The sequence below is a fragment of the Nesoenas mayeri genome (genome assembly GCF_963082525.1).
Source record: "Nesoenas mayeri genome assembly, chromosome: 11".
NCBI lineage: Eukaryota > Metazoa > Chordata > Aves > Columbiformes > Columbidae > Nesoenas > Nesoenas mayeri.
Window position 1 is genome coordinate 19,992,694 of NC_137563.1, and position 23,555 is coordinate 20,016,248.

The following is a 23,555-nucleotide window of genomic DNA, read 5'->3' on the forward strand; positions in this document are numbered from 1 at the left end:
GTGCCAGTGATCTGCCTCAACCTGCAAACTTTTTCATCTCCTTCCCTCTCCCCACCCATTAGCGATGTAAGCAAACGGTTCAATAAATGCAACAGAAAGTGTGTGTGGGGGGGGGGAAAGAGGACAAATCATGGGACAGGAGAAAGAAAAGCCTCTTTGCTCTATTTTATGATTCTGTGATTATCAGCTCTCCCTTCTGCAGCCACACAGGGGTGGTTGTGGCCATGGACACAGTAACAGTCTCATTCTTCTTTACGCTCGCACTTAAAGCTAATATTGTCATAGAAACAGCCTGCTGGTACTCTCGACATTTTACCCTTCCCTCTCAAGAGCACGCAGCTTCAAGCACGTACTATGATTTTTCTCTCTGAAGTCAGTACACTGTGTGCTTTCAGTTTGAAGAAGGAAAGTGGAACTACGGGTTGCAGAAGTTAAACCATCCCAGTGCAATTACTGAAGCGTGAGAATGGCGCCTGCTGGGAGGCAGCAGGCCCTGGGAACCTCTGATTCAGCGCCGCTGCCAGGGCTCCAGATCAGAAAACACAACACCCTTCAGGTCGGTTCTCACCTTTTCCACTTCTTCTAGCAAATCTAAAGGTGAAATCTCTCACCCATTATCTTCAGTGGTCAAAAGTTTGACCTAAGTGGAAAAATTCCCATTTATCTCTTGTGAAGATGATTCTGTCACACTGTTTAAATACTCATTTCCAAACAGGTCAACCCTGTATTTTTCCAAGTCTCTCTTAACACATATCTACCAAGAACGCACTGCAAATTTAACAGTAATATGACCAATCTCATGTAGATTTTTTTAAAATGTATTATGTAAATGCATAGCTCAGCGCTTTGCAATTCTCTTTTCCTTTAAAAAGGGAAAATAAAACACTCAGCCCAGGGACTTTACGCTGATGTTGAGGTACACAAAATACTCACGGGTGAAAAACACCACGTGGCTCTGCCGCATGAAGGGCAGGAAAAGGAATGGCTGAGTTAGCTACCTCTTGAGCCCCAGTGCTCTAGAAGAGTACATTACTGCATGCTGCTTATCAGCCATTAACTGGTGCTGGAATCCAGCTCATGGAGTTCTCTCTGAGCATATTCACTATGTTCCACTGCCTTGGAAAGAATCTGTAACACACATTGCTTTAAATGGTACTTCCTATCATTTCCAGCTTGAATTCCTGTTTACTTGCAGGAGAATCCTGCACATTTTTTTGTTTGTTTGTCTTTTAAACTGTCTGATCTTAGGTCTCCAATTGTTTTCAGAAATCTTTGGAAAAGCAGCAAGAAACAGCTTCTGATGTCACAGGTTCAGGCTTTTTTCACTTGAATGAAAAACTTCTTTACCTGGGCTGCAGGATCATCCATTATTAGCACTCACTTGAGCACGAGTTCTACTACACACTTCTCATAGAACCTTTGCATATATTTCTCCCATAGAAAAACAAGTCTGAACCAACTCCAGTGTTCTGCAATCAAAGCCAAATAGGTAAGAGATTTGAACAAACCCACAAAACACCATTTTCACAACCCACATTGAACAAAAGACCCATAGTTAAAGACCAACATCCGCAAACAATCACGTGCCACCATGTGAGAGATCAAAAATGTTAATGCAATGTGAAACAATGTGTTTAACCCCTATAGAGAAAACAAACTGCACATAAAACATGCATCTAATTGGGGAGCAGATACAAACCAGAGATCTTCCCCGTCCTTCAGCACAGGTGGATTGCATTTAGCACAGTACATTTGGAACATCCAGCTCCCTTCTGTTTTGCCACCCAGTTCCCTCCATAACCTTGTACGGGTCCATCTCCAACCATCACATACTTTCCCCCGTCTTGTGGTTCTATCTGGAGGCTCCTTCCAAAACCTCGTTTCCCTGAGAAGAAAGCTTCTCGTTTCCCCTCCCAGTATATTTACAACCAACTTCTTATCTTTGATCTTGACCTTGTTTCGGTATTAATTATTTTGTATCTTTGATATTTATCCATTACTCCCTCCCTCTAAGGTATTTGCATGAATAAAAATCACAGCTGCTTTCAACTTTCCATCTGCTTAGTTAATGAAGCTATAGTCTTTAGTTTCTTTCCCTCGTTCCCCATCTATTCATCTATAAAGACTCTGAACTGCAGACCATTAGAGTCGGAAGGACCTGGTCAGAGCCAGCTACGAGGTCAGAGCAGGTTATTCAGCAATTTGGTCAGCTGGATCGTAAAAATCCACATGGATGGGGATGGCACCACCTCTTGGACAACCTGTTCTACCATCTGAGGTCCCTATGGTGAAGAACTTCATCCTTCAACCCAGTCACAGCCGCTTTTGCTTCAACCGATCTCTAAAGCCTCTTTCTCTCCCACCTCGCACCGTTGGCAGAACAAAGCGACAACAGACAAATTGAAGTGCCTACTGTAATTTAAGATCACAAACATCCACAGGAACATAACAAAATTGTTTCCCTGCGTCTACTGAAAACATCTCCCCAAAAGATTTCGCAACCACATTAGCTGTCTGCACACCGGCAGGCTACGGTCAATCCTGTAACCTGCCTCTTTTCTCTCATAAAATCACCCGTCCCTCTGTCCCAACTTAGTACCATGCCAAGAATTATTGCCATACCTGCATGACTTTGCACACTGTGCTAATAAGTTTCACCATTATTCAGTCTGTAGCATTAATTAACACTTCCTATAAAACCATTGGAGGCCATAGCACGAGTGACACGGTCTCCTGGATTTGCCACGCTTGCTAATTGTGTTAGCATATACTTTGTTCTTACAGCAAAATGACTGATGAAGACATTTAAAATCACCTTTCTAAAGTCTAGCCACTGAGGCATCATTCCATTCTGACGATTTCCCTCTCGATATAACCCATTTTCATCATTACCTCAGATTCTTATCAATCTCACTATTCTCATTTCAGTTTCAACCATTCTGCCCAATTTCTAAGAGGAGAGCGTACCGACGGGCTGCGCCGTGGGGTGCTCATCACATCACAGGGCTCTGAGCCATCCACTCAGACACAAACCGCAGACACAAAGCATGTCGCAGTTCAGCCTTCTTTCCACTTTTGCCTCCAAAATCCCTGCAAAAATGGCACAGTGTTAACATCAAACTGAGTGGGCTGAATTCACAACTCGTTAGAAATCTTTATTAACAGACCTGCATGTTAAGGCATAGAAAGGAGTCCTGGATCTCCTTGTTTTGTCGTGAGGTTTTCATCCCTTCACTCCGTATAGCTACCACTCGTACAATCATTGTATCTGCAACTTGGCACATAGGTGCGATTGTTACAGCAGCACTAAATCCCTGTAATTTCTCACATAAAGCTCAACCATGCTTTAATTTAAAGCCCTAACTAGTACTATTCGCTTTCTGGACAAGATAGGCATTGTGCATTCTGCTGTGTGCAGGTGCTCCATTAAGGTTAAATAAGCTTTATTTAAGATGGTTTCATTACTCACTAGAAACAAAATTACACTTCATTTCCCAGGTCATCTTAAATGCCAGTAAAATCTTTATTTGATCACTGTTTTGTGTGTTTTTAAAATATATATTTTAACCTAGGCTATAATTTTGTCCTAAAGAGTAATTTTCTGTTCTACTCTTGATTATTTGCAATTTGCACTGCTTAAAAGCCTCCATTGTGGAACGGGACCCTTTTGCTTCAGCCAACAGACAACCACAAAACAATAATGATGTGTTACAAAAGGAGCTCTAAATATAAGCCTTAATTACTATTAATTCCAAGCCCTGTTTATAAACACAGTAGCAGGTCCCAGCGCACCGGCACAGCAACTGAGCTGTACGCCTGTGTCTCCCGAACTTTCCATGGTCCGCAAACGCTTTAACATGTAAGCAAATCGAGTCTATTTAAACTAAATACACATTTTAATCTATTTTTTCAAAATTAAATTTAAAAAAATAGTTACTTTTTCCTCGATGGCTTGTATTTCTCAATCACCAAGATCTAATGAAAATTAGTTACATTTCTAATGAGCGAGCAGCACCCGCTCCTCACCCGCACTGCAAGACGTTTAGTCGCAGGCACTTCCCCATCTTTTGCAGATGTAATGATAAATGCTACTTTGAAGTTCTGATATTAAAGATAATTTTTTTCATGTTTATATGTACATTAATCATTCCGTGGCAGCACAAATATGTTAGGTATCGATTTCAGGATGCTGAAGGAAAATACTACTGACCTAGCTGACCACAGGTTAATAAACTCCATTAGGAAGCATGATTTTCCACCTGGAATGTTCTCTGAACACGGCAGGAGAACACATAAGGAACAGATTCTCACGCACATACAATAGGAATTTGATGCACCACAAACTTCAACACAAATGGGGGAGGGAAGTCAATTCTGCCCCGGTTTTCTCCTTCCCTTTTGTCCCTCCTCCCTCCTCAAAGGACCAGAGCAATGGTGGGAATGCAAATGCACAAGCTACTCACTGCAAACTTGTTCCATTCAGGCAGCATTCCCAGCCTGAGCGTTACTGAGATTTGTGACCCATTGTCTTCATTTCTGAAAAGGCAAAGATGTGCCCAGAGGAGCGATAATTCCCATGCTCCTGGAAAACACAAATGGTCAAGTCCTGGCTGTAGTCGGCTGTCAGTGGAGCTGCTGTTTCATCTCCTGTCATCTCCAGAAGAAGAGGAATTCATTGCACCGAGCCAGATGCTCATGTAGCTCAGCAGCCTCTACACAGCCATGGTCACTGTCAATTATTTTCAAGAACGCCCAAAGAAAAACCAACTTCCATAATCAACCATTACTACGTAACTTGCTGATAGGACAATATTCTAACTTCAGAGTAAACGCTTGTTTTCTGCTCTAAATACTGTCGGCCATCACTGTAAATGCCTGATTTTATTTCACATGGACGCTATTACCAGACACATTGAATCCTCTTTAGAATCTTACTAACCTTTTGGCATCAATCTTGTCAAATCCAGACTGCAAACCAAAAATAAAAGAACAGCTTCCTTGTCTGAAGGGCAGCAGGCAGCGCTACAGAAATCCACTACTTCCCTGTCAGACCAAGTCTTTGGGAGCACGCTTTTCACGTGCCCGAGTCCCCTCTATTGCTGCTCCACAGGCTGGAATTTAATGTAATACTTTGGGTAAGCATTAAATACATATAAACACACAAACGTCTTACAGGTTTACACAATTAGCTGTTTCCCAAACCCTCTTTCAGGCTTTTTTGTGGCATCTCAATGAACTCAGTAAATATCTTCCTTGCTTTTTCCCTAATTATTTCTGTTTCAGTGGGGAAAAAGTAAAAACACAGGAGTAGCCGAGTTTTTCCAAACCAATTACTTCCTGTATACGAGCTATGAAAACCCTCTGCTGCCCAATGTTATCTTACATCAGTTTCCCAAAACTTACCCAAAACTCAACTAACTTTAGCAGTTTCATCTACAAACACCACAACCCCCTAGCTTTCACCTTCCCACCCCTCTGCATCCAGCTCCTGCGAATGATTACGCAAACTGCTGATATAATTTTAAGACGCTTTAATTTTGCCCCGTTCTTGTTTGCCTAATCGAATTGGAACTTATGACAAATCCACAACTCCATTAAAAGAACCTCTTGGGAAGGGCGAAGGTTTTAGCAATGCAAGTAGCTAAAGGGATACAGAACATGATACCCTATTGTTGAAATAGCTGCAACATCTGTTATCCTTCCGTGAAGCAGCGGATCTCAAAGATGCCGCATATTTTGTTAGAGCATCAGCTTTTCACGCGAACTCTGTTAAAAAATTAATAAGTCCAGCCATCTGTGGACACTTCATTAAATTATCGCAGCTCCTTTTCTTCAACAGTATTCAGCATCATTTGTCTGAGCGGCAGAGGTGTGAAACATGTTTTAAAATATTCTGTTAATAAGACATATTTCATGAATCTCGCCCGTGAATAGATTAGACTTCATAATTACAAAACATTCACGAAGAACAGAAGTCCAGCATCACCTGAATTAAGATAAGGGCAAGAGACAACTAGCCAGAGGAGACTGAGAATTCATAGAAGGATTATAACACAAAGAAAGGAAAACCTACCAAACGTCCTTGTTGGTTAAATTAAAGCTTGAATTATGCAGAACACACAACAGGAACGAGACATTTTGGTGCATACTCAGAATTCTGAACTTGTTAAACACAGACTCAGTAGCATAATTAATATGGCGCATACTGATTTAAAAGGGTATCCCTCCATCAGAATTAAGAAAAGGAAAAGGGAGAGGATGTCATTGTACATATCACTAATGTACATGACATATATACCTATGTGTGTATATATATATATAAAATTAATGCACACAGAGTAACCGGGTAGGACCTCAGAGCTGTTTTGAATGGGCAACTGAACTAGAGATCTCCCGAGGCCCCTTCCAAGCTCCAAGATCCTATTGCACTATGATATGGGGAAGTTATACAGAAAACTACAGAGACAGCAAAATATAGCACAAAATGTAATTCTGCTCCTCTTTCCACAATATCTTTGAAAACAAACTTCTAAGAGGGAAAGTTTGAGCAAAACTGATCAGGCCTGAGGCACAGGGCCAGACTACAGGAATTGGAGCTTGTCCCATCCCCTCTCAGACTGGGATCCAATTGCCACAGAACCACAAACCAAAAACAAAGCAAAGAAACTACACACACAAACATTTAACAGGGTGTCTGGACTAGTAAAACTCATCGGAATATTCTCAAGTTTTACCTGGTAAAAAAGTTTTAAAAAATAAATGGTTTGATGAAAAGTGTTTATATCATTGTCCTTTGCATCCCAGAGTAGACTTTGCAAAGTCCAATATCCCAGAAGCTCAAACTGAAATTCAACAGCATAAGAACGCAGCTTTGGAGATGTCAGAAAAACCTCACAACTTGATGTGATCAAGCCTGTTTGAGTATCACAGATTGATTCCGATTTTGAACCAGGACAGAGAAAGCTCAGAGCACCTGCTGAACTCAGGACAAAAGCATAGAGAGAGATCCTGGATTCTCAAGAAACTTTGCTTAGCCAGGAACAACTCTTTCCACCCAAACCAGGACACAATAATCCCACCTGCATTTGTAAAAGCTCGATGAAAACAAGTGAGACAAAAGTCCATAAGATAATCCTGGTGAAACCACTAGACTTGTGACTGACAACACAACACTGAGCAAGAGACGAGTTGTACATCTAGAAATAACTTTATGATGCCATTTTGCCAAGCGCTACCTTTAACAGAAGTCCCATGAATAACAAAGTGCCAAAACAGACCAAGAAATGGAGAGTAGCCATGATGTACATCCTGATACTCTATAAACGGGGATACAGGTTTCTAGCCAAAATAAATTAACCTGCAGCAGCTTTGTGACATCCCAGCCCTGCAGCTCAAGAGAAGAAAATCCCTCCGTCAAACATCTTTGTGAACCAATAAGATCAGGTCTGAGAAGGGACAAAGGGCTGGTGCACTCTAACTTCACAAAGAAACACAAGGAGAATAAAGAAATTGGAATATCAATTACTTTTGACTTGGAAGAAAACACTACTGGCATGAGGCACTTTATATTGAAAACAAAATTACGATTGCACAAACATATTTGTCCTTTCTAAACTATGGAAATTATTGTCATGGCAGATCAGCAATAATGAACATCGGACAACCTCACGGAACGAGGTTGGCTCTGCAAGCGCAGAATGTGTTCCGGCAGAGTTCTGATGAAGATAACTCAACGTGTATTGGTGCTCAAGCTGGGGTGAAGCAGTCCTGGAAATCCCTTAACGTTGTACTGTTCAGCTGTACTTAAAAAAATGAATAATGCAAAAAGAAAAGATGCTAAGCAAAAATTTAATCCAGCCGTCCTTGATGGAAGTAGCTCAGAAACCCTGTGGAGGAAACGCAGGAGATGAGCAACGAAGACCTTTGTTAAGGTATTGGAAGTGTTGACAAACAAGCACAAGACTAGAGAATAGACCAAGGCTAAAACAAACCAACCTGAACTCTAGTCAGGTGATATCAAGAAGAGATCAATAATTTATTCTGTGAATGAAATGGGAACAAGAAAGGTGAGTCGAGGAAGATCTTAAAAAAATTCAGAGGTCGCAGATGCCAACCTTAAACTACAATGAACAGAACTGGGGTGAGCTGGGGGCTCTGCCCATGGCACAGGGGAACGTCCGGCTCAAAGTGCTGCAAGAAATGGTGCAGGAATGCAGAAAAGAGTAATTCTGCTAATGGAGTCGGTGACAGAACGCTACCATTAAAATCAGAGACGGGATGTGCAACTGAAGGGCCACAGACCAGAGAAGCTCCTGCATCAATAGGAGTTCAAGGCAGCAGGAAAAGCTGCAGGAACCACAGGAAACTTGCTCTGTACAGACACCGAGAAATGTGGTAAGTAGATCTTCCCAATACCACAAAAAACAAACTGCAAACTATGGAATAGTTTATTTGGTCCTGTGGAGATCATTGTAATGGTGAGAACAATGAAGAAAGTGCTGCTGGATTTTAAGGAGCCCTTACAATAAGGTATTACCTCATCAGTTAAGAAACCTCAGGTCTTGATCAATAGGCTGCCTAAAAAAGGACAGTACAGGCTCATAATTACTCTTTCTAAAACAAAATCAATAGCCATAACAAAAGAAGAATAAGATTTGAGCATTTTGGTGAAAGGAAGAGCTTGACAGGTTAAATCATTTTAGGTGCAGGCGAGGCTATGAATTCCGAAGGCTCGTGTGAACAAGCTAGTCAAGGATGATTAACGCACACAGAGCACTGTCACCAGAAATTTATCAAGAAACTGGAAGAAAGGGAAGATAAAAACGAAACATTTTGCAGGCAGCTCTATAGACAGTGACAAAGCCAGTTGGTACCTGATGAGAGACATTTAGGGATAGGAAAAACCCTGAACAATTTCAGAGATGCACTCAGAATCCGGAATAGCAAAGAAACCCTCTAAAATACAGGACTTGAAGACTGACCTAACAGGAGACATAAATACAGCAGGATGAAGAGCTTCTACAGACAGAAACATCTAGTTGAAAAAGACAGAGTTTAGACACATGGCAGAAAGGAGCAGAAAGACTCACAGGAGCACAACTAGCAAATTATTCCTCAAAATTGCATTTTGCTCCAAGGCAGTGTTGGTGGGTCTTTGCTCAAGCCAAGGTGTGGACTGTCACAGCGCCGGCCCCGGCCTGCGGACAGCGGCTGGTAATTAAGCTTGTCACATCAGAGATACCTTTTTAAAGGTCTCTCCATAACGAAGCATTGTATGGCTTCACTTTTAATGAGTTCAACTTCAGACCAGTCACAGAAGAGCAGACTGATGTGTCTAACCCAGGAATGGGACTTCGGAAGACATTAGAGAAGGAAGAGCAACACCTTTACAGAAACATATACATTATATAGAGACACCTCCCCACGCTCTCCCCAAAACTGGGTTTTTATATGCACATAAGCAAGAGGTGCAGGGTTTTTTAATAATTTAACATATTTCTAGTGTACTTATATGAATGAGACGTGGCCTATGTTTTTAAAACGTTACCAAGCACGAACCTCACTGAATTCAACCACAGCAAGCATCATTTTGCCTTATTAAAAATATTTTTTCCTTTTTAATGCCTTTAAACTTCTTCTTGAATTTCTGTTATGAATAAACAAGTAATTAATCATACACACACTTCTGCCGCAATCCTTCTTTCCTGTCACCTTTCATTTGGGTAGGCGTGATAGTTGTTCTAATTTTCAAAACGCAACATTCAGTCGAGTTAAATCTGAACAATGTCAGCGTGGACACCCTTTAGTTTTACACTAACTGAATCTGAAACATCTTATTGAGTCTCACCCGAGAACACGTAGTGATTTAGGAATACGGGCTGCATATGTAACTGTCAGTCCCCTGACAGTCTGGGATTTAGTGAGCAATCCATGGGAAAACCTGTCAAACAGAATTACAAAAGGGACTGCTGGAGCTGACATGCAGAGACATCAAGGAAAATACATATTTGAGTGAAAATATTAACAAATGAGAACACTAACCTAAACCAAGTTCATCCGGCTTTCTCGTTGAGGAGTGCTGAGCACCAGCAGCTTGCTCTCGCTTTCCGTTCTCACATCACAACTACATTACCTTCCGTATTTTCCAAACCAAAGGTCAAGCTTCAAACGTATACAAAGAGCTTTGATTTTCTATTATTTACAGCAAGTTTCTGTTATTTTTCTGAAGCACATCAACATCTAGACAACTTTGTCCATTAACCAAACATACAAAGGATACTTGCTTCGCTAATTAGAAGACTTAACAGTTTAAGTTGCAAACTGGTAAAACCTCATCTTTCTCGTTTAGAACATGGAAAGTTGCACCTAAGATAATGCCTAATTAAGGAAATCTTAATGAATGATCACTGGATTTAAACACTTCATGCTGGGTGTTTAACAATCGGGACAATTAGCTACAATCACCATCTTAAACAAGATATTGCGGCAAGGGAAAAAAAACCCACACTATGGGGGTTTTTCTTCAGAACAATAATAAATTGTTACTAAAGCATAAAGTTCAGGCAGGAGTGTTGCAGATCTACGTGTGTTTCCCCTCCTAGGGCTACAGGAGAGGATCCATCACCCTCCAATGGCACAAATCAGCTTTAACCAGCTCACCCACGCACACACCTGGGGACAGGGACGGTATCGGTCAAAACGGGCTGGGTGATCTGATTCAGTATTAGATGTAATAAACTTGAAACACAAAAGCTCAAAAAACTTTGCATTTTAGAACAGAAACAGTGTGTTTAATATCACTCAACTAGGCTGTAATGTGATCATTAGGTATCGGTGAATAGTTTAAAAACAAGCAGGTCTAAAATTCTGCCGGGGGCTTTCACCCAGGATGAGAACCATCGATTGAGCTGCAGATAAATTGCACAGCTATCTGCATCAGATGCAGCAAGAAGCCGCTTGATACTAAATCATAACTGGGTATACGGCTTTCCAGTGAATCGCAGTGAGAAGACAGCACTCTAAAAAGCAGGATGAATTAACTGGGGAGGCAAGGACTCAAAATTGGGCTGGATGAATTAGGGGCACAGCACAGAACAAGGGAGGCAGGAGCAGCACTTGTTCCCCTCCAAGTCCAGGGAATTTACTGTGTTGACACCCTGCTGATCCCTCCAACACTTCCAGGTGAAACCACACAGATGTAGTTACATTAGATTCCCGCTGATGCATTTCAATCCCAAGACTTCTCCTGCCACAGTCCCGAAAATCAATTAAAGTCAACCAAATTCTGGAAGAAAAATGGTACCCGAACTCTCTAATCCCATGCAAATGGTACAGAGTCATTCACGGCCACAGGAAAACATCAACACCATTTTGTTTTGGCATCTGTTTGGGTTTTGTTGGCAAGAAAGAAGAAAAGGCACTAAAAGCTATGCCACAGACTTTTCAGGCCGCACACTCAAGAATAAAGGGCTCGGTATCACAAATGACTTTAATCACTTCGGTTCCCATCTCCCAAATTTATACAGTTACTGTTCGACACAAAGAAAATGACGCCAAAGTCTATTAATTCATTTTTCCTAACCTTACACCGAAAACACTATAGTTCTGCATCTGGACCTTTGCTTTCAGCCCAAGTACTAATAGAGATCAGTTCAAGGGCTCATATAGGGACAACTGTGGATTGTAAGAATTTAGAATGACACATAAGGTAGAGCATTTATTGTCTTAAATGTCTAAACTCTCTCATTTTAAATAACAGCTGACAGAAACTGTACAAACTGCACTTTTGTTAAAACCACCTTTCCCATTTCCCTGTCATTGAGAAACACATTTTGATCTAAGCCGATTATGAAAAACGCAGGTGCTTTTTTCAGAGAAAAATGTGGTTTTGCGACGAAAATTTATCACCTGTGTCACTTTTACTGGTAAGTGCTCTCAAGTGCTCTCTGCTCAAGTACCTACGCTCTTCACATTTCTTCCAATTCCAAGGCACAGAAAACTCTTTATTAATGAAGACGAGATGAAGATTTCCCGCCCGCCCTCGCTTTGAAGGAAATATGCAATATTGAGTAAAAAATGCTGCACAAAACTCCTACACGGGCTTGTCTTACTGTTCTCATCGACAGCATTTCGGGACGCTAGAAAAAGTAACACTGAATTTATTGAGGGCAAATTCTTTAGTAGCCCATTGAGAAAAAGGCAAAGCACGGGGATCTTGAGGCCGTATAATGGGCCTGCAAGAAAATCAGGATTAGATATCGGCATCTCCTGGCTTGTAACTGATAACCCCAAACCATGTTACATTAAATACCACAGTCACTGCTCATCCAGGCCTCTGAATAGTTCAGGTAATTGCACGGTCACCACATTCTGACATTTTTACTAATACAAACCTGCCTTTCCTGATTACTGAACCCTTTTTAGATTTGGATGCTACACGGCAGGAATATTTCTCCACAGAAGCGATTTGCCTGTGCTTTTTCTAAAAGTAATCACAAAACAGAGGTTTGAAAATTATTTCTCATGTAAATACTTGTAGAAATTTTATCATAGGTTATTCAATCAAGGTGAGGTGAAAAAAAGGTCATCAGTTACCACCAAGTGCTTTTCTGAATTAAACTTGGGCATACTTAAAGTTCGTATGAAGGCAGCGACGCAGCTACATCATGGCAGCCAAGGAAATGAGATGGAAAGTGCAAAGCCAAGTACCAACACAAAGATAAGTGGGAGAAAAGGAGGAAAAACAGATGGATTCACTTGGGGGAAAAAGAAGACAAGAGGTGAAATGAATAATTCAGTGACCAGTCTTTAAATGGATATACAGAACTGATAAATCCTTTTGATGAAACGCGGTGTCACTGTCACACTTCAGACCTTTAGATCTCCGTGTATCTGTTCTCCCAATGAAAGCTGCAATGAAGTAGCAGCAAACATCATCTTGGGAATATTTTTAAGCTAGGATCATCATCCTTTTTACTAAAATACACACGATTTTATTTTCCCCGAGATGAATTACATACGCAGTTCCCCAAAATCTTGTAAACCTTTTTTAAAATCTGTGCTTTGCAAGACTTATTCCAGCCCTTCAACCCTTCTGAAGATCTAATTGGCACTTAGGTATCAAAGACACATTTGCACTTCAAAAGCCCGTTAAAAAACATACTGTAGTAAGGCACTGATTAAAACGTGTTGTGGCTTTACATAAATTAGGCAGTTGCTTTGACTTCACCTCCTTCAACTCCATCATAATAACGACAAAAACGTATTATATGGACTAGATGACCACGACACCATCTCCCTCCACGACCCTGATGTTTGTGCAGTCATGTTCTGGTTTCAAGCAAGCAAGCAAAACCAATTTTAGGAAGAAATGGAACAGAGGAATCTACAATCTCAACCTTCATTTGCTAAAGGAACCAAAATGCAGGTGCGCACACACCTCAAAGGGAGAGATACACATACCCTGAAACTGCTGCTCATTAAAGAAAACTATCCAATTTCTTGCTGTTTGCCATTTCTAAAAATCAAAGATTTACTACAAGAAGTCTAGTTGAACAGTAAATTTACTATCAGGGTGCAGTAGCATCTGATTTCAAGCCACAGACTAACTGTGCTGATTTAAAATACGTTTCATAATGCCATACGTTATCATCACTTCTTTTTTAAATAGCTTGAGAGAACCGATTAAAGAAAGAAAAGATCCATTTCTATGAGTCTCAGTTGCGACAGAAGCTTTGATTCTCACACCTCAAATAAACCACAAAGAGTAAAGGCTCCTCATCTATTATCACCCATGGAAAAGGTTCTTTGGGAGCACACTGCCACCCGTGCCGCACACTTGCCAACCTGCGCCATCATCAATTTTGCCCTGAAATGACACATTTCCAGCACCGTGTCCATAACACGACTTGAAGCAAAACCCCAAGACGGCAGGGCTGTAACACAGAGCATCCTGTCACTGCTCAGCAGTCCCTGCGCAGGAACCGAGTGTTTAGCTTTGATTGTACCACACACCGGTTGATTAAGTCCCTTGCAACACCTCACATTGCCAACATCTACCATCTGTCTACATACAGCTACACTTTCTGACCTCTGCAAATTTTAGACCTGTCAAAACAATTTCTATAAAAGTCCTTTAAGTTATTTCAAATATTTATCCAAATTTCTCAGCCTGTTCGACCTTTATCAAAGGTACGTTGCTCAGCATTATCTATCGGTTGTTGGAGAAAACTGTGCAGTTTGAAGACCAAAAACTCAAAATCTGTATTCATTCACACATATTCATATATATACAAGGTACCACAGCGTGTTTTTACTGGATTATCTTTGCCCTGGCCTACATTACTCACCACAATTTGTCATCTTCAAGTAATGAAGTTATTTAATGAATAAGTAGCAGTTAAAACACACAAGCTACGCTTTGTAATATTATATTTTGAATAAATTAAGTGCATAGCCGTATAACACACCCCCCCCATATGAATCCAGCATCCCACTGCTCAATTAAGAAGGGAATTAGCTGCCTCCCACTGTTACCTTGGGGCTGAAGAGAAACTCTACAGCGCTAACTATCCCCACACTTAGTGCAGCCTGAGAGCCTCCAATTAAAAGAAAGAGATGGGGGAAGAAATAATAAAATCCACTGATAATACTGAGAGATTCAAAGGAGGTCAACAAAAGCTATATAGGAAGCCTGAATTTAAATATTCCCTTATTGCAACCCTTCAGCACGCAAAGCTACCCTTGCCCACAACTACAGGGTTACACTCTGTAGTCTTGGCAGAGCTCTTGGCACTAAGTTGAGTTAGTAAATAGGTCTTCACCCCCCTAAACCTGACGAAACGAATGCCTCTGCACACTGCAGCAGATGCTCCTGTGCCACCTTCTATCTTAACAGCGGCACAAGGTAATAGAGAACACTCCTTAAGAGCATTTTCTCTAGTTCTGAACAACAACCAAAACAATTTGCTATTTTTATTGCATGGAGTTGACCAATAATCTTCTAATACAGCTGCTAGGCCAATACGAGACAAAGGCAATGATTTGTGCAGTGTTTGTATTAACTGGGGTTAAACTCTATTTGTTCAGTTTTCTAGCCAAGATGTTTTGAAGACAAAACTCACCTGGACTGTGTTGGGTGGTTGGTTTTGTGTGTGTGCTTCTGTCTGTCTGGCTTTGGGCTGGCTTTTAACACTGAAAGGCTCTTGAAGATTCAATCCTTTTAAAAACTATCAGTTAGAATACCGTCTTCTACACAAATAGAGGGAAAGCAAACTCGAAATTTTGAAGACATTTTGGATTCCCTTCATTTCCAACCCCATTAACCTCACCTAATGATCATAGAGAGCGGAAGGATGGCAGAAGCAAGACGCTGAATGATCTCATGTGGAAAGCAGCAGAATTCATCCCGACAGCAGCAATGTAAGAAGGTGGTAATTGCCTGAGCTAAGTGCGTGAAAACTGCTTTTATTGTCCTCATTGCCGAGAAACTTAGGAATTTATTTCTCATTCAGAGACTCAGAGTCACTCCTTGAAGGTATAAAACCCTTGGTTCTTTTTTATTTCTGACATTTCTGATGTTTCACAATAATGCTACAAGCTAACTTAATCGAAACAACAGCGGAATATAAATGCCGGTAAGCAGCAGCTCTGGGAGATGCTGCAGCGCTAGTCAGGAAGAATTCATTATCTTGAGACGTTTATTAAGCAAAGAAAGAAAAACTGTTTGAAAAAGGCTGGCAAACATCATTAGAGACACAAAAGAAAATTGCTTCCTAGGCTTTTTCCCAAGTTTACCTTTATTTTCCAGTTTTGAAGTCTCACTAAGTAATTATGGGTCTCTTCCAGCTACCCTGTTTACAGGACAATCTGACACCCCAACCCTGCAATGTAAGCAAGTGACATTCTGAAAACAGATCACTTCCCCAGCCGTTCTCCGTATTTTTAGGTGCGAGCTTCACTTCCTGCTTTCCACCCCTGAAATCAAAGCTCTTCTGTCTGAAAGGTTGCTTGGAACACCAAAGGAGGTTATGACTTGAGTTTCCTAATGTCCGTCAGGGAGGTTTTAAGCATTTGGTTGGTTGTTACTTTTCAAGTTTCCTTGTTCATAGCTGATACTCAGGAAACAGAAAAACAACCTCCCAGCACTCCTTACAGTTCTGCAGGGTCTGTCAGAGCTTCCCAAACATCCCACATGGACAGGCAATTGCCAACATACAAGCAGGGAGCGACGGGTATTTTTAAGGGTATTTCTATATAAAGAGAACATTGCTCTTTTTCCCCCTTTCAGGCTGTGGTAAATCTTCATTGTGATTACATGCAACTTTTTAATATTTTTAATCCGTTCATTTCAGATTTCCTGATCTTCAGCATTTTCTGAGAAACGCACATCAAGCTGTTTAGGTGAATAGAATACATGACACCTTTCAGCTCGTAACACGAGAGATGCAGCCCCAGTTTCATTGATTAAATTTATCTTTTCCTTTCTTGAAAAGCACCTTCCTCCTTTAGCAAGGCCAGAATACACATGTACTGTTATATTAACAACCAAAAAAAGAGACTTACCTGCTACCGTGAGCTTTGCTGTCCTGCTGACGATGGTCCCCAGGCTCTCTACAGTGGCCACACATTGATAATATCCTTCATCAGGTTTATTATGCTTGGAATGCACCACACTGTTTATTAATAAAGATCCATCTGGTAACAACTGCCGACGGTCATCGGACACCAAGTTCAGGAAAGTCCCATCTTTCTTCCATTCAATTTTTGGCGAAGTTTCGCAGTAAGCTGAACAGTTCATGATGACAGATGCTCCGCGAACTGACAGAACATCCGTCGGCTCCACCAGAAAGTAAAAAGGAGAGAAAGTTCTCACAAGGGATCCTGCAAAACACAAATTGCATCACAGTTTGGGGTTTAGCCTTCTGGATTTTTTTAAATAGAAAACACATCGTCATTTCAAACTGTTGTGATGCGCGCAACAGTCACCACTACTTGCATAGTCGTCTTCCTGAACGTGGTAAAAATAGTTTGGTCTATATGACAGTATTTTCTGCTTTGACTGTTTATATCTATGAACTCTTAAATTTAAAGACATTTTCATCCTTGTAACATATCCTCTTGCTCGCAGTGGAGCCGATGTGGTTAATGGCCCTGAGCAATCCACTGCGGACACAAGTCAGCCTCATCAAAACCTGTGCAAACCCATAGATGTGCCCGAGTACCACATTTATAACAAATGGTATGTAGTGCTAGGCCTCTCTTTTTGGCCTTTTGTGGTACGGCTGCCATACCACAGCGGTGCGGTCATTTGTTTTGTATAATAAAGATCAAGATATATTAAGAATAACTCAGCCCTCAAGAGAAAAAGAGATGCCAATTCTGAGCTTAACTCATCATGCAAGTGCCATAAAACATTTTCTTCTATTCTAGCACAGGATAAACACAATTACTTTTCCATTGTAAGTATTCCCAGAGGACTTCTATAATTAACATCTACTTTCCATGAAGAAGGGAATTTTAATTACTGTATTTCTGGTGTATTGGGTCAAGCAGAAAGACTGTGTGTCAATATCACTTGGACTTGCCTTAACTTCATCATCCAGAGAAAAGAGAAAGAAGAAAAACACTTTTAGGGAAGAACAGTTTTCCAAATCAGCACAATGTTGTGTTGAGTGCAAACAGGGTCGTTATTTTTAAAGCCAAGCTTAGAAGCCCCACCAAGGCTGCCCAGCTGTACTGTGACAAACTCCACCTCTCCTCGGCTTGGGACTAGGAGTGGGATACGTGTACAAAACATCACGGCAATATAAACTGTAATACCAGTAGCTGCCTACCAGCAATCCAAACACGAAAGTGAAAAGACTCAACAGTTAATAGGGCTTTTGGAGAAGTCCCTTCAACCTGGAGCTGTGACAATTCCTCCTGTTTTTACAGAAAGCAAGCAAGCAAGCTGCAAAAGCAAATGCTTAAAAATGCCACCTGAAAACACACAGCCAAACTTAAAAGGGCTTTTTGCAAGGCCTAGAAAATAACTATTTTCCATAGATGAAGCAAATAAACCACCATTCTAACAAATAAAGCGTATTTTACAACCACTGTGTCTACTAACGTGCCCTCAGCATGCAGCAGCAGCCTTAGACTGCTATTAGCTAAAAGTTTGAGACATAACTTTCTCAAGTCACGTCTGAGGATGTTCTTTAACACCCATGGCAGAGAAGTTCCATCTCCCTTTCCAGAGCAGTTCGTAACCATTGAGGAAACAAAGATGATGAGTGTTCAGCCAATGTATAAAGCAGTGAAGACAGACCTGTCCCCACTGTACAGCACAGGTACCTAGGACGTTATTTTTATCTGACAGTGGTGCAGCAAACCAACCCACTTGGTCTGGCTCACTTTCTGGCTGCCCTTTGCTAAGCCTAGCTCAAACCTGACTCTCTCGGATTGGGATGAAGGACTGTGAGCACGCAACTCTTCTCACTGAAAAAGGGCCAACAACACACATCTGAGACACGACACCGAGTTCAGCAAGTTGAGCTGAAGCTGCGTGAGCCTCTCCTCACGGCACGCTTCCCCACACACCACAGAAACGCTTTGAAACCCCAAAGAAGGACGTTTCAGCAACGCTTCCCAGCTACAGGGAATCTGAGGGCAGTGAGGTAAGACACAACGAGCTCATCAATCACCCTTCCCAACGCTGCGTTTTCAAAGGGCTGCAGACCTCAATGGGAAAAAAGAAATCTGAGGCTGTTCTTTGCCTTCTTTTTACCGCTACCATGCCTACAGACCTGTGGGCTTTGTACACTTGGTGCAGTGGTACATCCAGGTGAAGGGGTGCCTGGAATAGTACATATAAAGCAGCTGCTCAAGTGGGAAGAATCTTCCCTGCGTCATTCAGTTAATTTGTGAAAAAGACAAGCATTCCGATATCAAACTTACATCATTTAAATGTGCATTTGTACAACTGCCTGACACGAGCTCTTTAAAAATTATGTCATTCAGGAAAATAACTTCAGACAAAATGACTCCGCTCTCAGTTCTACTTAGTACATATAAATCACCTCCAAGCGGCACACGGCTACAGATTCACCTTCAATTCACTGTTGCCACCACAACTAATTCATACTGACGTCCTCCTGGCCGTGACCGCCAACTCCATTGCAAGCAGAGGACTTTTAATACCAGATTTCACGTGAGTACTGGAAGGAAACTGCATTCCATTTACACACACTAAACCCAACAGCCATCCAGAAAGAAAACGTGAAGCACAGGTATAGTTTCAGAACCGCTTTTTCCAAATAGAAATGATAACTGAAGGCAACCAAACGCATCTTTCATCAAAAATAACTGATGTTAGATTCATACGGGGCTTTGATGAAGAACCATCACTTGTTTTGCGCATTGAGGAAAGCTGTGTCAATTGGGAGATCATACTTGCCCTTTTAAGTTAGATTCCGAAGCAATTTAAGAGCACATATATAATGCCTTTGAAAACTGACGGTTAAAAGAGAAGTATTTGACAACACCTTAATCAGAGCGGCAGGAACTCTTACAAAGCCCCTTCTGCGTACTGCAAGCCCACGATAAAAGATCCAAGCTCTCTTGCTGCGGGATTGAACTTTTAAAAGGCTTTTCACCAGAATTTAATTAACATTCCCAATGGCTCTTGTAATCCTAAAACCAGTATGTCATGCCCTTCCTAACCTAGATCATTAAAAAAGCTGTCTTCGAGAATTAGCCCAACGTATTTTAATTGAAGATGTTACATATGTTATTCTTCGCAAGCTGCCAGCAAGAGCTCACGATGAACTTGTTTTGTGGTTTGTTACAACATCCATTGCCAAGGAGCACATTATCTATCTGGATAAAGTGCTACATGCATTAATCTCTAATTAAAATGTAAGTATTAGCAAGTTGGATTTTTTTTTTTCCTTGACAACATTGGAAACATTCTGCACTACCCAATAAGAAAAATTTATAGATGATATTACAACATAGACCAATGTTTAGATGCAGAGTTATTTTCTACTTAATATTACACGTTTCTCTTATGGGGAATATAGAATATAGACCACCTGACCAAATGAAGCTGTGCATGATGGTAATATACATCAATCAAGCAAAGATCTTTAGGATTTTGGGGCTTTTTAAACACATCTAATGCCCAATCATATGCATGGTGGTTGGCGAGGCCTCTTGCACTGAAAAACCAAGGCCAAATCCTTTAAATCGCATTTTCTAAAATCCATTTCATTTCTTTCTTTACAAAGCCTCTACAATCCATAAATTATGAGACAAAAATGATATTGCCTTTAAGCACTGGGAAAAAAGAAGAACAAAAGGTAAGAGCTACCCCGACTGCAGATGTACAATATAAATGGTGCTGGTACGTCAATAATTCCCGCGCTGGGCTGACAGCGGAACCAAGGAGAACAAGTGATGTAACACGATGAGTAGCGCCATGTATCAATCTAGACCTTCCCAGACTTACTAGATTCCTTCCTCCTTCAGCACAAGCAGAACTCCTCTTTTTATGATTTAATACACTATTAACAAAGATATTAATCAAGAAGATGAGTTAATCTTCACCCCAGCATCATTAAGCATGGCTGGCCAGCAATGATGCCTGAAGAACGATGCAGAAGGGCCCTGGCCCATAACAGAAGGAGGGATGTTCCGAGATCCACAAGGGACAGACAGTGTTTTATTTCCGATACAGGGAAACAAACCGTACAGAGCCTCTTTCCCCTTCAAAAACTAAAAAGGGGTTGTTTCTGTGCAGCAAAGAGACAAGAGGAAAACAGCTGGTTGAAGCACATTCTCCTGAAAGCAGGACAACGTCGGGTGCTTGTCCTTCTCTGGAGTCACCAATCCGACACGCAGGTGTCTCCTTACAGCACAGACCAAGCAAACAACGCTGAGCGAACAGAACAGCCTGGAACACCACCAGAAAACCCGCCCCCTCCTTTGGCTCCACACAATTGTCCGTTCAGAGAAATTCCTGTGTATGGACCATAGTGCAGAGCGCCCGTCTGGGTACCATGTGCACTTGTCACCAGCGCACAGAGGACAGTTCTAGCAGCAGGAACTCTGCTCTGCCCTTTTTCAAAGGGTATCCTTCTAGAGACATGAAGCTGGGAAAAGCTGCCTACTTTTGCGCATTATTCTCTAGTGGTTTCATATTACTGAGTCGGGAAGGGTTTTGACATCATGTGGTAACAGGAGCACAAAAGCCAAGATGCTCATCATCACAGGAATTACTATAAGATAGAAAGACATATTAATAATACATGTTTCAAGACTTAGCCTTCAGTAACTCCGAAATGTCCTTGTCATTTACAGAGTGCAGTCAATAAACACAGAACAAATTCAAGCAAAGCAAAGTACATTTTGCAACGATGCTTTTACAGTTCTGTCCATACTTCCAGTTCACTTTCACGCATTAATAACGAGTTAATGTTGGCTTAATCTTAACCGACCTTCCTGACACAACTCAAGCGCAAAATTATACTTGAAAAAATTAGTCCATTAAAAAAATATGCAGAAACAGAATTAAGAAAAAAGCATCCAAACAGTGTGTGCCTGCAGTAAACCACTGAAAAGCGAGCACCCAGCCACTTACTCCAACCACTCCTTCTGTAAGTGATACCATCTCCTCATATATTATTAAATAATGGGAAGGAAAACAAGATAATAATCAACAGCAAAATCCAAACACAGATTGTAATCTCAAATAGCAGTCATTCTAGGAGATGCGTTTACATCTGGTGTTTCGCTGCATGGCCTTTCTAACACCTCCAGTGAGCTGGATATTTTTACCTGAATTTTGAATGCATGGAAGCAACTTCATTACTTCCAGCGTTGCCGCTTAATTGCCATACGTTCTGTGATGATGGTTCCCTTAAGGAGCCAGCTAAGGAGCTGTGCCACACCGAGCGGAACCATCAGGCCTGGAAAACGGAAGGAGAAAAGATGCCACAAACTCCAGTGTTGCTTTTCGACACTTAACTTCTGCCAAGGGCTTCTGGACACCTCCAATCTACACTCCAACCCAGGAAACTGCCAACCAGCTGTGCTTCAAAAACAAGTTCGGTTGGACTTGTTATTCCTCCTGGTGTATAAGGAAAAAGAATCCTGTATACCCACTACGACAACCCTTAAAAACAACCCTTGGGTTTTACAAAACTCGCTTCTAGGAACTGCATCCCACAAACCTCTCATCTTCTGCAAGGAACATCCTTTTTCAAAGAGTTTTTGCTTTTATAGTCAGAGGGAAAGCAAGCCAGACCATGTAATGCCTATTTCCATGTTAAGCCAATGAAAGAATTACGCTGAATATCGTAACTACAACAATTCTTTTCATAATCATTTCAGAGGAATAGATTAAAGGATTTTTATCAACCTTTTTCTTTCTTTTGTGGAGCAACCAAAGCCATTCCTCTCATTTCATAAAACTATCGGGTTTTGTTTAAATAGCCAATCTCCGACACACCCCTTTAAGCTTGAGTAGGATTTAAAACGGTAAGAACAAACCGTTCTTGCAGATGTAATCCCCTTTCTATTGCTATTAATGACAGAAATACGCTAGAATGATAACGAGGTGAAAACCTCTTTGACTGAAGCTCCGGGCACAGCGGTTCCCTTGACCACAATCTCGGGGACCAGCTGTTGAGCTGTGATCTGGGAGCAGCTCGAGATGCTCTCGGGTGCCGATGCCATTGGGGTGACCAGCACCACGGCCCCCTGCGCTCTACCCAACAAACCTTCATCCCGCGGCAAACTCCGCTTTTCTCACCTGTCAAAATAAGCCACAGTGATTACCTTTCATAGGAAATTAACAGTATGCCAGGAGGGGGTTTTTTTTGCCCATTCCATCCCTTTTTTTTTATGCTCTGCATGGCTCTTATTCCCCTGCAATTTTCTTCCTCACGCTTCAAGCAAAAAGATGTAATTTCTCTGCTTGGAACTTCATAGCCCTGGCTGAAACCCCATTACTGGAGTAGCCAATTTACAGCTGTCAGTTCTGGCAGTTTTACAGTAATCTGACTGCAGAGTACTTACACTTTTCATATTCTTCCTGATCAAGGATGAAAAAGAGAAGAATGCCGAGCAATTTTTACTTCTCTTTATTATTAGCAGTGCTTCCTTCAGAAAGCACATCAGTTACAGGGGACCAGTGTTCAATTCGTCCAATTTTTTAATTCTTCCAGTGATCGTTTTCATGACTCTACCAGATTGGCCTGAGAAAAGATCCATCGAGCATTTCTACAAAAGATTACTAGAGGGCACTGTGAAGACACCTACGAAAGGAAGAAAATGTATTTCTGTTCACTATTGTGAACAATAGTACTTTGACTTTTCCACAGAAATAGCTACCATATGTTAGCTCCTGACAATACCACATTAGTCAGAGCAAGTGAAGAACAACTTCCATTTTTTTCTGGAGTAATGGATTTCTTTCCCTAGAGTTCCAGTCTTCTGGGTGCTCAGCAACAGAATTTACCTCTTTAGATATATGCAATGCTAAAAACAAACAGTGGCTTTCAACGGGTTAAAAA

General features: G+C 41.3%; 1 protein-coding gene across 1 annotated transcript in view; it reads right to left on the reverse strand.

Annotated features, from left to right (window-relative positions):
- The window catches only part of NEO1 (neogenin 1), a gene marked incomplete at its 5' end in the record, with an annotated part of 156,458 nt that overhangs the window by 89,901 nt on the left and 43,002 nt on the right, over window positions 1-23,555 (reverse strand). Inside the window, one exon of the mRNA XM_080351601.1 lies at window positions 16,564-16,881. Within this exon, the coding sequence (XP_080207727.1) occupies window positions 16,564-16,881 (318 nt within the window). The remainder of the gene's footprint in view (window positions 1-16,563; window positions 16,882-23,555) is intronic.